The 15,510-nt window shown below is 53.0% G+C and overlaps 1 protein-coding gene across 7 annotated transcripts in view; it reads left to right on the plus strand.

The window, feature by feature from the left end:
- Window positions 1-2,277: 2,277 nt before the first annotated feature.
- TRPV3 (transient receptor potential cation channel subfamily V member 3) overlaps window positions 2,278-15,510 on the plus strand; it is a 37,568-nt gene continuing 24,335 nt past the window's right edge. For 2 of the 7 annotated variants that reach the window (XR_002738291.2, XR_002738290.2), the window contains exons 1-6: window positions 2,282-2,535; window positions 4,988-5,108; window positions 11,255-11,359; window positions 11,533-11,619; window positions 12,483-12,637; window positions 13,378-13,554. Coding sequence is in view for 4 of the 7 variants with exons in the window: in XM_019817326.3 (XP_019672885.1) it covers window positions 4,990-5,108; window positions 11,255-11,359; window positions 11,533-11,619; window positions 12,483-12,637; window positions 13,378-13,554 (643 nt within the window). In the remaining 3 variants the exon portion in view is untranslated. Of the gene's footprint in view, window positions 2,536-4,987; window positions 5,109-11,254; window positions 11,360-11,532; window positions 11,620-12,482; window positions 12,638-13,377; window positions 13,555-15,510 lie in introns of all 7 variants that reach the window. The other 5 variants (XM_019817326.3, XM_019817325.3, XR_006589311.1 and 2 more) reach the window with 5 other exon arrangements.

A 15,510-nucleotide genomic window follows, 5' to 3' on the forward strand; every position in this document is an offset into this window, starting at 1 on the left:
ACAAGAAACGAGGAGCTGGATTGCGGAGGGCAGTTTATTGGTCCTTCCAGGTTCCCAGGCCCCGGTGCTGCTGTGACTGAGTGCTAAAAGTCACCCATGTGGTGTCCAAGGCTGAGTGCGCAATACTGGGTTCTGCGGGACTCCAGGCTTGGCAGAAGAAGGCAGGACTCCTGGCTCCACTGTGCTATGAGGGCCCCAAACACGGGTGGGAATCCGTCTCACCTGCAGCCCCAGCAAGTGCAGCCCGGGGTTCCACTGGCGGAGGTGTTGTCTTTGGTCTGGGGTGCTGACTCAGCTGAGCTGGGTCAGTTCCCTGCCTGACCGCACTGGTGACAGCATCCCCAACAGGGCCCCTTCCCCCTTGAGGCTGGGCCAGCGCAGCCTTCTGTGATTAAGGGGTCAGGGCTGACTCAGCGGCTTGGGGCCTGACTTGCAGCTCCTGTCTGCTACCCCACCGAGCTTGTGTGTCACCCAAGCTCATCACCACTCCTTGAAAATGCCTGGATCTCTTGCCTCCCAGTCCTGCTCCTGTTGTTCTTCCTGTGTAGGCAGTCCTCCCTCCTTCCAAGTTCGGCCCAAATGCTCTCGCTTCCCTGAGCCCATCCCTGACTTCCCCATGGGAGGGATTTCCTTCCCCCTCAGTGACCTCAGCCCTTTTTGTCCTTATGACCTGCCTGGTGGGGCCATGGTTCCTGCCTGAGCCTGTCTCCTGTGTGGCCCACAGTTTCTTGAGGGTGGAGACTGCTTTCTCCAGTTCTGAATCCTACACTGGCCCCTGTTTCCCTGCCTTATCTCCTACTGTGGGCTCTCACAATGTGTTGGTTTAAACGGGATTGAATGCAAACCAGCTCAAATGGCAGGAGCTGCTGTTTCCTTGTATCTGGGGTAGGAGGGTGGGGGTAGTGGCTCTGACTCTGTCGTGGACCTGCTCCCTGCTCCATGCACAGCAGAGGAGGCTCCCCTTACTCCTTGCTGGGCACAGTAAGTGTATTTGGGTGGAGGACAGGGGCCTTTTAGAGCAACTCTAGCCTGGTATTTGAGAAAAAGTGCTAACACCAGGCAAAATGTAAACATTGAAATTTGGCAACAGCTTCAGCCCTAGGGTTCTGAGGCAGTGAGAAGCAAGCTAAAAGGGACAAGGGGCTGAGTCAGAGGGGCAATTAATTGAATCTTAGAGGGAAGACGATGATTGATCCAAGATCAGGCTTTCATGAAGGAGTTTCAGGCAATGTTTGTGGGAACCGGGCCCCCCTTGATGTCAAACTGCGAGAACGGGGACCCTACTTCACCCATACTAAAGCCTCTTGGCCCCAAAGCCAGATTTCCTGCCCCTTACTGGCCACAGGTCCTGTTGCCCCGTGGTCAGAAGCCTGAGCCTGCTTCCTGCCTCTCTCCAGGCCTGGCCATTTGTGGTGATGAGAGCCAGAGGGACTTGCCCCAGATGACAGTTGGGGAAATCCCTGCTGCATCAGTCACGGGTGCCACATCCCTGTCAGCAACACTTCCTGCTCCCTCCCAGTCCTGTCTTGCCAGCGGGAACAGGTATGCAATTCCTGAGTGACAAGAGACAGGCATGGCTGCCCCAGCCTTGCTCCACCCCCTTCACAGCTGCAGCCTGGGTGAGGAGGGGGGCAGAGTCTTCCCCATGGTCTGGCCTGTTGGCAGGCGGCCCAGGTGGTCCAGGAGAATCAACTGGGATGATAAAGCCAATATGAATTAATAGCTGTTACTGTTTCTTGAGTCCTTTCTGTGTTCTGGGCCTTGTTCAAGTCCTTTCTGTGTGTTTTCTCAAGTAATTCTGCAAGGTGGATTTATTATGCACATTTCACAGGTGGGAAACGGGGGGAATGACTGGCTCAAGGTCATATAGCCAGAAAGGGGTGAGGCTGTCTGGCGCCAAGGTCTGAAGTGCATAATATCTGGTTGTAAGCTTTGAGTGGGGGACTTCCTTTGTCTTTGGAAAGGTCTGATCCCAGACTTTGACAGACAGATACCAAGTCTCGGGGCTGGCCACCTTTGGATCAACCAGGCCAGTGCTTGGCTGTGGCCTTTCCTTCCAGAGCTCAGGGCAGAGCACTTGACCATTCATTAGGCTCTCTCACCAGCATGATCTCTTTGACTCTTCACAGCATCCATGGGAAGTAGGTATTATAATTCCCATTTCTCAGTTGGGGAAACTGAGGCTCGTGATACATCAAATACAAGAGAGAAAAGAGTTGGGTCCAGAACTTCAGCCTTGGCACCTGCTGCCTCCCCTGCCTTCTTCCAGGTTGGGCTGCTGTGTGGGTGTGGGGGTGACTCAGGCAGGGCATGTGGGTGGGCGGGCGCTGCAGCTATGGCTGGTGGGTGTGGCCTGCTTGGCGCCTAGGGCAGGTGGCCCAGCCAGTTCTGCCTCCGACGCCTCATTTCAGCCATCTCCCTGCCTATGATGAGAGCCTCCCGCCGCCTCAGCCATAGTCCCTCTGGGGGTCCTTGGGCCTGGGACATGCGGTGATCTCAGAGCAAGGGCAGCCACCACCACCCGGACCTTACCAGGTGAGTCCTCACCACACATGGCAACCAGTGCCCTCCAAGGTCCTAGGGGACCCTAGGGCAAAGACCTAAGGGGTCCTTTAGGTCACATCCACCCTTTGCTGATAGGCCTTGGGGGAGGGGGTGGGAAGAAGCTTGGATCTCTAGCAGGAGAAACAAAGTTAGACGTGAGCTCTTGGCCCAGGGCACAGGTTCTGTGCCAGAGCACAGGTTCTGATGGACCCAGGAAACTTCCCTGAGGTTTGGAGATCTTGAAGAGGGGGAAAGGCTCACACCCTCCAAGGGGCAGAAGTGAGGTTCTTGTCCCCACCAGCAGGCCCCAGGGATGTGGCTCTCCAGGGCAGGAGTGTAAGGGGGTAAGGATGAGATGAGGTAGCCCAGAGCTTGAGAGAGACAAGGCCCAGGCAACTCACAGGTGCTGAGCCAGCAGCTGCAGGGGCTCCCCATGGCCCCTAGGCCTGGTCTGTCTTCCAGGGAAGGCCATTCCAGTCAGTATCAGGACTTGGGAGGCACTTCCCAGGTGAGGAAGCCCAATCCCAGAGACAGGGAGGGCAAGGCAGCGAGAGAGTCCCACAGGTGAGAATGCAGGGTTTGTGGGGTGACTCAGGGAGCTAATTATCACTGCTAATTATAGCTTCAGACCAGAGTTTTCTTGACCCTCTCCTGCCCAGCTTCCCAGAACTGCCCCAACTCATGGGCCCACGGCAGGGAGGAGGGAACAGCCAGCTGTCATAGGTGAGAGCCATAGGGTCTTTGGGGTCCAATCAGCCCATTTATCAGAAGAGAAAACAGAGGCCCAGAGAGGGGTAAGAGACATGCCCTCCATCCCTCTCCTTCACTCTTGGTTTAGCTCAACCTTTTAGCCGTATCTGGCCATAGGCCACTGTGGGCTGAGGAAGGTGGTAAAGGCCACCCAGCCTCATCCTGTAACTGTGGATACAGTCAGGGACCCACATGATCATGATTCTCTCTCAGTAGGATACTCCACCCACCTGGCCTTAAGGCCCCTCTTCAAAGGTCCTTGCCCCAAGGTACCTGCATTCCAACACCAAAGCCCTCCCCTGGATAACTCCTCCTTTCCCAGGGCTGCTAATTTTGGGGGAGGATGCCTGTCCCATTTCCCAACCTCATTGCGGTCTGATGGCAAACTGCTCTGGACACTTTTTCCAGGAACTTTTCCTATTTGGACCAAGGTTACCAGTGGCCCCAGCTCCATCTCACCCACCTGGACTCTTCCTATAGAAATTTGTCCTCTGCCCCCATCTCCATGACTCTGAGGGAGTTCTCTGAGGGCTGTTCAAGTTGAGAATGCCCCCCCCCCATTTACTGTAGAGTCACCTCCTGTCCACACAACCCTTTGCCCTGTCCATCTCATCCTACATGGCCAGCCTATGCTTACCCATGCCAATGGCCTCCATGGCAGCCTCCTCCCAGCCCCATGGCCTGGTCTCCTCCATCCTCCACTCCATCTTCCTCTAACATGGCTGTCTCCTATGTAACCCAGGGCCCTCCTATGCCCCACTGCCCTTGGGACCAGCCGCAGCTCCTGACTGATGTTCCAGGCCCATACAACATGGCCCCACCTACTTCTGAGCCTCTCCCTGCCAGTGGTCCCCATGAACTCCCCAGGTTCTGCAACCACACCAGCTTCTTGCCACTTGCTAACTTTCTTGAGCCCTGGTCTTTATTCAGGCTTTCCTATACACAGAAACCTCTAAGGTCCCCTTAGTGTCCTCAAAAGACACGTCAGTCCCTCTCTTTAGCATATCCCTCAGAGGGATGCCAACATGGCATCCAGCTCCATCAGTATGAACATCAGTAAAACAGTTCAAGACTGAGGGGCTGCCTCCTCTGCATTGGGGAGGGGGCTCCACTGCTCCCTTCAGGTGAGAAGGGAGTCCAATGGACAGATAGCTACAAGGCCGGTTGCACTCAGCTCTGGGTGGATGACACAAAGATAATCAGTGTGTTAGCTGCAGAGACCACCAGGGTGCTAAGAAATCCAAAACACCAGAGAGGCTGGAGGCTGTATTACTATGAGCATAGTGTCTAGAGTAAAGGACGTGATAGTCTTATTCTGTTGAGGATAGCTCTGAACACAAAATCTGATAAGGACATTAGAAAAAGCAGAGCTAATTCTTGGGAGTCCACCTGAATATTGGTGGCTGGAGATGATGTCTTGAGAGAAGCTAAGGGCATGGTGGTCTCTACCTAGAAGCTCTGTTGGGCTCTCCTAGGATGCACAGGAGCAGGGATGCTGGAGTAGGGAGCAGGAGAAATTGTGGGGACAATCTCCCTGTCCCTGGGAAGAGTTGGCAGCCTGGGAAGGTAGAGAGTGAGATCCTTATCCTGGGGTATGACCAGGGGCCACATGGTGACACATGGGGGTCTGAAGCCCCCTGAAGCTCCTCCATGCCTACTCAACCTAAGCATCTGTGCTGTGATTGTGTTCCAGTCATGAATGTCCACACTAAGGAGATGGTGCCCCTCATGGGCAGAAGAGCTGCTGTGCCCAGTGGGAACCCTGCCATCCTGCAGGAGAAGAGGTCAGCAGAGATTACGCCAACCAAGAAGAGGTAGGGCTGGAGGGCTTGGTCACTGTGTTGTAAAGGCACGGGAAGGATCCTGGTGTCCATCCTCAGGGATCACTTGCCTGGGGTAGACCTAAGACTCTCAGTTCATCTGGGGTGACTTGGTGTCCAACTAGGTATAAATGGGGGGAGGGTGGGGAAATAGCACTGCATACTCAGGGGGCTGAGCTGGGGAAGTCAGTACAACCAGAATAATCAGGGAGGTCTCCCTGGAGGTATCAGAGGCACTGACACAGAAATATTCAGGAAGGCTTCTGGGTGAAGCAAGGGATTTCTGGAGCCATCCTTGAAACAAGGAGCAAGAAAGTACATGGAAATTTCAGGTAGTCTGGATCCCCAAGTGGGTACTTTTTTTTTTTTTTTTTTACCTACACCAACTACTTTCCTGTCCACTGGGTGCTGAGCCACAGCTTATTCAAGCCCTTTAATACCACCTGTGTAATGGGGACACCAGCAAAGGCACCAACTCATAGGATGATGGTTAATTGAGGTTGTTGGCATAATGCTCTGTGCCTGGCACATAGTCAGTGCCCTGCACATGCTAGTGTTGATAGTGTTTTTGTTACTTGGAGATTCATCTTCATCATTGTCATTGTTATTATTATTCCAAAGAACCCCTGGGAACCGGATGGGGCTGGGATGGCTATGACTACTTCCCAGATGGGGATGTGGAAGAAGCAGGAGCAAGGAAAGTACTTCTTCAGGGTCATCCCTGGCCCCTGAGATGCCTCCATGGCAGTCCCCCACACCCTCAGCTGATTTGGTGCCCCTCAAGCCCAAATGGCCCTCCTCCCCACAAGCTGTGCTTTCACTAGACCCCGGTGAACTCCAGGTCTAGTTCAGCTCATTTGTCCTGCCTCCTCTGTGTCCATTCCAGTCCCCCTCTTGGGCCAGATGTGAAGCTGGTGCTTTCCTTTCTGTCTGTTGTTTTGAGTAATAATCACTGAAGTTTTTTATGCACCAGGGCCCAGGCTGGGGAGACAGAAAGAATGCCCATCCCTGCTCATAGTCTGGTGAGAAAGGCACCCAGAAGAATGTGGGAAGTGTCCTGACAACCAGGCAGGATGGGGTCTGAGAAGGGGTGGGTCGTTCTGATCCCGTGGAAAGTCTCAGGGCACTTCCTGGATGAAGTGGTTTGAAGTGGGTGATGGCAGGTGGAAAAGAAGGGAAAGAGCATCCCAGAAAGAGGCTAGGGGTGGAGACCAGTGAGGGACTGTATAGCTGAAGTGCTTGGTGGGTGGAGGAATTTGGGGGAACATGAGTCTCACTGGAGCTGGGTCTTGGGGATTGGTTAAGAAGTTTAGACAAACCTGAGGGCGGTGGGGAGCCTAAAGGGATTTTGTGTGAGATTTTCATTTTGGAAACGATACTCTGGGTGATCTGTGTGGATGATGGTTTGGAGGGGAGGCTGGGAGCAGGGAGATGACAAAGCTCTTGGGAAGCCTGAATGACAGGTGGTGAGGTCTGAACCTGGGTGATCAGGGATGGAGAAGAGGGGGTCGGGTCAGAAAGGTATCAGGATCGTGGGGTCTGCAGGATCAGCTATAAGAAGTCGGGGACAAGGAGGACCAAGAGACATCCCCTTCATCTGGTGGGGGGACCTGCAGGGATGATGGGGCCATCTCTGACATGCTCATGTCAGGAGAAACAGCAAGATGAGGAGAGACAAGCCAAATTCAGATGTGAATTTTGGCTGAGAAGTGTCCGAGGGACATCCAGGTGGAGGCTCCATCCTGGACTGTAGGAGAGAAAATTGAGTGGACACTGAGTTCAGACAGGTATCGGCGGGACTGTGGGGACAGCCTGGACCTGGGCGGGCTTGCTTGTCTAGGTAAGGGCGGAGGTATCCCTGAGCTAAGCCACCAAATACCACCCTCCTGCCTCTTTCCCTTTCCCCCTCTCACATTCCTAGGGGAGGTTTGGACCTCAGGGAAGGATTTCAGACAGGGTTTCAGGAAAATCCCAGGATCTTTCCACAGCCAAACTGCCTTTTCTGAGCCTATCCCTGTTCATGACTTAGCTATAGACTCAGCTCTACCTATGGCCTCAAAAGCCAAAGGCCTGGGTGTGAGGTGTGGCTGTTGTCTCCTGAAATGGTAGCCCCTTCTTCCCAAGAGCTCTTTGAGGGCCCTCACGTGCCTATTTCTCCCCATACCCCGAAGGTTTGAGCATCTCCCTCAAAACTGAGTATCAGACTCAGCCTAGAAAGAAAAATAAAAATTCTATGTAAATAAAGAAGGCCAGTTTGATCAGTAAGTGAATCTGTACTAATGGTGGGATTGAAGACACCAAGAGATCTAGGTGGGGAGAAATTTTTTTGGACCTGGAGCTTTTCCTCAACCATCATGCTATTTCTCGTGAACAGCTACCACTGTGGCCTCCTTACTGAATCCTGGACAAGGTGACACCCTGGGATAGAGGCCCAGGCTGATGAAGGGTATGGAGGAATGGGTCTTTTGGAGACCAGGGCCCTTGGGCATTTCTTGGGACAAAGTGGTTGGCCACACAGGCTCCTTCCCAGCTCAGGGGCAGTTCATTATCTTCAAAAGGGACAGAAATGCAGGAGACGTGGTGCAGAGCTGTATGCTCACCTGAGTTAACAACACACTTGGGGTGACCTCTGGTCTGGATCAAAGGTAGGAACAAACAAACAGCATATGCTGCATATTAGGAGCTAGGATGGCACATGGCCAAGACTTCACCATCTGTCATGATGGCAGGTGAGATGTGGCATGTGCAGTGGCAAATAGGGCAGGTGTGGGATGGCCCTCATGATCTAGCAGCTCCCCATCCCAGGAATTGGGTCCTTGCTCACAGTCAGTTATCTCTCCAGCCCAGCTCTCAACTCTCTTGTTCCCTGCCACCAGACCTTCCTTCCTCAGACATAGTCCTTGCCTTCCTGCCATGGAAGCTTTTCTCATGTTGTGCTCTCTGCTTCTGGGGATTTTTCCAAGCCACAGATCTGCTCCAAGATCCAGAGCAAGTCCCACAGTGACAGAGCACAAAGCCTGTTCTGGTCCCTGCCCTCAACTGAAGAACCTTCTCTTCCCCTGAGATCCCATAGCCCAGCTCCTCCCTAAAGAGACTGAGGTGCCTATTGGGATGATGTCCTAGCTTTGGTTGAAATCTCTGAGGACAGGATCCATAGAAGGGTCATCTCTTCCTTCCCTGCTCCCCAGGTTTCCTACACTGAGCATATTAGTAGTTTTTAAGTAAGTCGGTGAGTCAGTGAAGGAGCAGGTGAGACAACAAGAGACAGAGGGGGTAAGTTGATGATTAAGTGTCCTGGTGGCTTAGCACAGTTCCTCGGCATGAGGGAGGACACTTCACAGTAAGATAAGGAAATATTTCTTCCCCTCCCTGGGGGCCTTGGTTTCCAGGCCTGGAGTAGATAGACGCTGTCATGATCTGATTTTCTGCTCCATCCTTGAGGCCCCTTTGGACTCTGGGAGGAGGCCCTGAGAAGGAGGAGAGGTAGAGGAGAGGCAGGGGACCCTTCCTTAGCTTCATGTGCAAGACCGAGAAAAAGAGAAGAAAGCTTTGGGCAATGAGAGCCCAACAGGAGTCACTTGAGGGATGCAACCTCCCAACATTTAAAGTTTAAGGTTTAATCCTACCTGCTTATTGGGCCAGTCTACCAGTCTCTGCATCTACCCACTGATCTGCCCACCCAAGTACTCATTCCTCAGCCATCCACGCATCCATTCATCTAGCCTTCCCTGTATTCATGCATTCGTGCACCATCTACCCATCTATCCACCTTATTCACCCATCCAACTAATCTGTCCATCTATCTGACCAGCCATTTTTCCTTCCTCGCATTTATCTTTCATACGTTACCTGTCCATGTTCTGCTCCTCTGTTAAGTCTTCTGAGTGTCAGAGCTAGTGCTGGGTTCTGGAGAATCAAGGACATTGCAGTTGTAGTTCCTCCCACTGAGGATCTTACAGCTGAAGGTCAGTGTGTTGTCTGGAGCAGGAAAAGAAATGGCCTCATTGTGCTATGCCCTGGTCCGATCCGTGGGGCCAGTTCTGACCAATTCACTAGAACAGTAGCTCTTCAGAGCGATCTTTGCCCATTTGTGCACCGTTTAATCTCCAGCTCCTAGAACAGTGCCTGATACACTGTGGGTGCTCAATAAACGTTTATCGAGTAGATGCACTACTGAGGAGCCCAGGCAAGCAGGGACAGCTTTAGGGTGGCATTTCTGGGGCACTCCAGGGATGCCAAGAGTGGTGATCAGACTGGATGGCCTCTGATGCCCACTTCAGCTGCACAGTCCATTCGTGGATGATTTTAGAGCTGTCCTGGCTCCAGAGTCCAGGCCTTAGGGATTATCTGGCCCGACTATTCTCCATCCTGGGGGCATACAGGAGGTAGAGGCAGAGACCGAGGCAGACTAGAACCCAGATTTTGGGCTCCCCATCAGGGGTTTACTTCTCTTTTGGAAGATGGATTTGATTTCAGGTCAGATCAGAACGTTCCTCTGATGGGCAGAAGATAGGAGGGTGAGGCCCAATGTGCTAGCCAGCCCTGTCTCCCACGCATTTCTGTCCCCACCCAAGTACTGGAATTGTTCTGAGACTTCCAGGTTTGTGTGTGCCTGGAGAGGAGAGGAATTCTCCAGGCAAGACCCAAGTCTCCCTCCTGTCTGCCCCATCCTGGGAAGTGCCTATGTTGGGCAGTTTCCACCTGCAGCTAATCCCTAGAGCTGCTTTGGCTGGAAGATCCAGAGGGCTGAGGGGAGAGCAGTGTGGATAGTGGTATAAACTTTGAGGCTGGAATCAGGAGTCAGGTTCTCTGACCAACTTAGCTTCTAGCCTGGTGGGGTGACTATGGATGAGCTGCTGCTCCAGCCTGAGCCTCAGTTCCCTCATCTGTAGAATGAGGCCATGATCCCTTCCCTGATGCCCTTCCTTCTGAACTTGATATGGCTGGAATCATACCTTGGGAGCTCTTCTGTGGTCTTGTGAGAAAAGGAGGGAGTGTGTTGATCCTTCTGGGCCTGAAAGAGGCAGGCAGCAAAGGCACTGAGGAGAGAGGCCAGGTGGCAAAAGGCCATCGTTCCCAGGTGAGGTCGCCGAGCCAGCAGGTGTGCTGCAGCAGCCACGGCGTGGGGAGTATTGCTACAACTGACCGCCAGCCTGATCCTCACTACTCTGGATGTCATGAGAAGGCTTGTCCCTGAGTGTGTGACTGTGGGTTCCGAGAGTGGGCGTGTCTGTGTTTGTGGGCGTGTCTAAAGGTGAGGCCGGGCTATGTCTGGTTAGGGAGTCCTATCTTGGGTCTGTGTCTTGCCTCTCATGGGGCAGTAAGTCTGTCCCTTTCCTTGGGGCTTATCCAGGTCACAGACCCTGCACCCAAGTCTCTCTTCCAGCCCTGGGAGAAAGCATGCCCTTCACTTGCCCCTCTACTGCTCCTTGCCTCCACTGTCCAAAGTGCTTTCCTGAGTTTTCCTTCTCCACAAGGGGTTCTTAGCCCTATACCCGGAACTTTTATATCCACTCACTGCTCTAGATCTATTTTCTGTGCCAACAAAACAATATGAGAGGTGGTCAAAGGAGGTTGAATGTGGGGGTGGGGACTGTGCCCTGGCAGCCAGGAAAGGCCCTTGTAGATGTCAGCATCTAGGGTCCTCTCCCTGGCAGGGCTCTTCAGATCTGAGGCCAGAGGGGCAGTTGGGGGGCATGATGGGAAATTGTGGTTCTTGTTGCCATGTTCACCATCGCTGGTGGGTCCTTTGCACCTGCAGACAGGCAAGTCCCCTAAGATGTTAGGCCACCCCGGTAGAGACCCCTGTGTTCATCTACTCAGTATTTTTAGTGACAAGAGTCACCCAAACCCAGCTTTGAATCTTGGCTCTGCCGCCTGCCTGCTGTGTGAGCTTGGGCAAGTCGCTTGACCTCAGAGCCTCCTCAGGCCCCCCTGTGGAATGTGGATGATTGGGATGGTACCCATCCTCAAGGGCTGCTGTGAGGGAAGAGTGAGGCCACGAGGGACGGGGTCCAGCACAGAGCTGGCCGAGAGCGAGTGCTCTGTGTGGCTGGGCACTCTTGGAAGCAGGGTTGCAGGACATACAGGTGGACAATCTCTGCCCCAGCTCTGATGGCCTTGCTTGGGTGTCCCCACAGTGCACACTTCTTCCTGGAGATAGAAGGGTTTGATCCCAACCCCACAGTCTCCAAGACCTCTCCCCCCGTCTTCTCCAAGCCTATGGACTCCAACATCCGGCAGTGGTGAGTCCCGGCCCCCCTGCCCAGCCATCCCCACCCCCTGCCAACCCAGCCCTCAGTTCCAGGGGGCGGGGGCAGTGACTCATTCTGGGCCACGTGGCCAGGCCCGGTTGGGGCATGCTACCATTGTCCAGTTTTAAACTCCTGTGTCCCTCTTCCTTTCCCCCACCCTCCAGCCTCTCTGGCAACTGTGATGACATGGACTCTCCGCAGTCCCCTCAGGACGACGTGACAGAGACGCCGTCCAATCCCAACAGTCCCAGGTGAGCCTGGCCCTTCCTCTCATCCCACGGTGTCCACCAGGTGGGTGTCAGGGGCACGGGCACCAGGACCCAGGAGAGAGAAAGAAGCCTCCCTTCCTGGGGGCTGGGACGAATGTCTGGGCCTGTGGCTGCGGCATATATGCATTTTTGTGGGGGGAGGGGAGTACTACATTTTATAAACTATAAAAAGTATTACCCATTCATTGTGAAGCATTCAAGCCACAGTATGAAGCAGAATGAGAACTTTAACACAATCCCATCTACGTAACTTAAAAATATATGCATATAAACCATGAAACATCATATGCATTTCCGCAAGAACACACACAAACAAAAGAATGTGCGTTACCATGGTTGCCTATTCGGAGTGTGGGGGCCCAGAGAGATAGATTTAAACAATTCAGACACCACAAAAGATGAAAGTGGGATTTTCCTTCCTCTACTCTCATACTTTTTTAGGTAATCACCATTAATAGTTCTTCCTAATCACCTTTACTATGTGTATCTAAATATATATGTGTGTGTGTGTGTGTGTGTGTGTGTGTGTGTGTGTGTGTATTTAAAAACTTACTTATTTTGAGAGAGAGAAATAGAGAGTGTGCGGGGGAGGGGCAGAGAGAGAGGGAGACACAGAATCTGAAGCAGGTACCACACCGTCAGTGCAGAGCTGAAAAAATGTGATTGCCTTTGGATTAGGAGGGAAGCCTGCATAGGGCGACACGGATCCCAGGGGCCCGGAGCACTAATGGAGGGGGTTCTGGGCTTTGTAGCACCCTGCAGGCATCGTGGCTCTGGTCGGGGAAGGGGAGTGAGTGGGGGTGGGGGTGCATGTGTGGTGAGTTGGAAACACTTTCTGGCCTCAGTGCAAACCTGGCCAAGGAAGAGCAGAGGCGAAAAAAGAGGCGGCTGAAGAAGCGCATCTTTGCAGCCGTGTCAGAGGGCAGCGTGGAGGAGCTGCTGGAGCTGCTGGTGGAGTTGCAGGAGCTTTGCAAGCGACGCCGTGGCCTGGAAGTGGCTGGTCAGTGCCTGGCTCCGGCAGAGACGGTACAGGGCTGGGGGCCCTGCGTGCCTCCTGCTGTCAACCTTCCCCCATGACAGCCCGTGAGGAGGGCGTGTAAGGAGCCCAGAATGCTGGGCTGGGGACTTTGAACCTGGCTCTGAGGGCAATGGGGAGCCATGAAAGGGCTTAAACAGGTAAAAGTCGTGGTCTGGCTCCTGCATGGCGGATGGGAAGGAAGCTATTCAGGCGAGGTGGGGACCGCAGCATCTGAGTGGGGGAAGGTGACCAGCTCTTCAGCAGTGGAATTGGCTGGACTCAAGGACAAGGAGGGCGAGAGAAAGGGAGGAGTCTAGGGTGGTGCCATTGGTGACTTGGTGGATGGTGGGGCCCAAGCTGTTAGCTTGGGGAGTAGCTTGTTAGGGGGAGGTGATGAGCTTTATTTGTAGGCTCCCAGGAGGAGGCAGGCTAGAGATTTCAGGGTGTCAGCACTGAAGTGGACAGTGGAAAGCCACGCAGTGGGTGAGGTTGTCCCTTATAAGGGAGAGGGTACAGAAAGCAAAGAGCAAAAGGCCTCAGATAAGCCTCTCCGGGGCCTTGGGGGAGGAGTAGCTGGAGAGGGAGGAGGGGAGTGTGCAGCAGGGGAGGGCCTGGAGCAGGGTCTAGAGGTTTGAGCCTGCAGCCCCCACACCCTGCCCCCCCCAACCCCGCCAGGAGCAGACAGGCCCCTCCTGCAGCTCATTCTGTTTCCCTCCCTGCAGACTTCCTTATGCACAAGCTGACGGCCTCTGACACGGGGAAGACCTGCCTGATGAAGGCCTTGTTAAACATCAACCCCAACACCAAGGAGATCGTGCGGATCCTGCTGGCTTTTGCTGAAGAGAACAACATCCTGGACAGGTTCATCAACGCTGCATACACAGAGGAGGCCTACGAAGGTATGCTGCCGTGCAGACAGGGATTGCAGAGGGTCCGGTGGGAGCCAGGCCACGCAGGGACACTGCTGTCACTGCAGAAAGCACTTAGCATTAGCACCACATAGCAAGCACGCCTCTCTTCCTTTGTTCTGCAGATAGCTTTGAGCACTGACCACATGCCAGGCATTGTCTTTGGCACCAGGGTCCAGTGGTGAACAAGACAGATGTAGGCCAATGCTCCAAATAAGGTAATTTTAGATGGAAAATGCTATGAAAATAAAATAGAAGGTAATTGGATCAAATGTGACTGGGGGCAGGCAACTTCAGAGTGGATAAGCAGGGAGGTAACCTTTGACCTGCGGCCTACGTGGTGACAAAAGATTTGGAGCAGGGCAAGGGCAAAAGCCTGAGATGGGAATGAGTTTGACACACTGGAGCAATGGAAAGAAGGCCAGAGAATCTGTCAGACAGCTGGGTGAGGCCAACACATGGCAACTGTCGTCATCGCTACCATGAACCACCCCATTTGGGTCTCAGTGTTGTGGTTTCTCTCTTAAATGGGCTGGAGAGGGGCAGGGAGATCAAATCTGAGACGGTGTTTCACTGCCCAGCAAATCTGTTGTGAATAATCTGTAAGATGTGTCCTCCCTGGAGTTTTTGGACTCAGTACACATCCCATTAGGGTCTAATGAGGTACAGAGATGCTGGGCTCAGGAATTACTGGATGCCATCCTGCTGATATGCCATGGGGTGCTAACCATTGCTCTTTGCAGGTGATGGTCTAGCTCGGGCCCTCAACTTTTCTCATGGGAGAAAGTCATTTTAATTTTTATTCATTTATTTATTTAAACTACAGACTCTCTAAAGGGTTTTTGTTACATGCAGGAAAAAGTCAAAGATTGTGAAAACTCCACACTGTTGATCAGAAGAGACGAAACACAGGGAAGACTGCTGCCACTGAGTGCTGAGCTGCACACTGAGCTCCCTGGTGGCCAAAGCAAAGAGAGAAACTGGATGAGCTATAAAATGTTCTCAGCCTGCCACCAGGGAGTTGATAGTAGTCTTGTAGCCAAGGAGGTTTAGGCCAGTGCCTCAGGCTTATCTGTCCTGATTCTTCTCCCTTTCAGTCCCCTTCTGTCCCCCTTTCTTCCTGTCAGCATTACAGGGACTTACATACTCCCTTTTCTAGTAGCATGTTCCCCTTGAGGGTGGGGATGGAGTCTATCTTGCCCATAGTGGATTCCCTGGGATGCTTGGCGTCTCACATAAGATGTCCTTAATAAATGCTTTTCGAATGGGTGAATAAATGAAGATTAGTGTATTAAGGCTTTGCTGTCCCAGGTGCAACCCCTGACTTCTGCCCTTTCTCAGCCTCCCATTACCCCTTCCTTCTTTGCTGGTGGGCTTGTTGGGGGCTGTGAGCACCCACTCTCTCTCCGCATGGTGGGAAGAGCCGTTTATTTCTGTCTTCCCAGAAACCAACCCCACCCCATTTTTTCCCTCTGATGGTATCTTCTGCCACCTTTCCTTCAGTCCTGGGTGCTGCCTGCCGCCTGGGGCTAAGGGGCTCCAGCACCACCAGTGTCCTCTTTTTCCTCACTCTGGGCATGTTACTTTGCTTTTCTTTCTGAGTCTCAGTTCCCCCGGCAGGCAGAGGCTAATATTTCCTCCGTTTGCTGCCAAGAGGATCCAAAGATAACTAATATTTCCTCCATATGCTGCTAAGACGATCCAAAGACCACTTTTAAAATATTATAATTTTTAGCATTTTATTAGAGGTCTTCAGAAACGTGCCTTTTCCAAGGCAATTTATGTAGTTAAAACATTTATTATTAAAAGTTTTAGGGGCGCCTGGGTGGCGCAGTCGGTTAAGCGTCCGACTTCAGCCAGGTCATGATCTCATGGTCCGTGAGTTCGAGCCCCGCTTCGGGCTCTGTGCTGACGGCTCAGAGCCTGGAGCCTGTTTCGGATTCTGTG

Source organism: Felis catus, chromosome E1, assembly GCF_018350175.1.
Source record: "Felis catus isolate Fca126 chromosome E1, F.catus_Fca126_mat1.0, whole genome shotgun sequence".
Lineage (NCBI taxonomy): Eukaryota > Metazoa > Chordata > Mammalia > Carnivora > Felidae > Felis > Felis catus.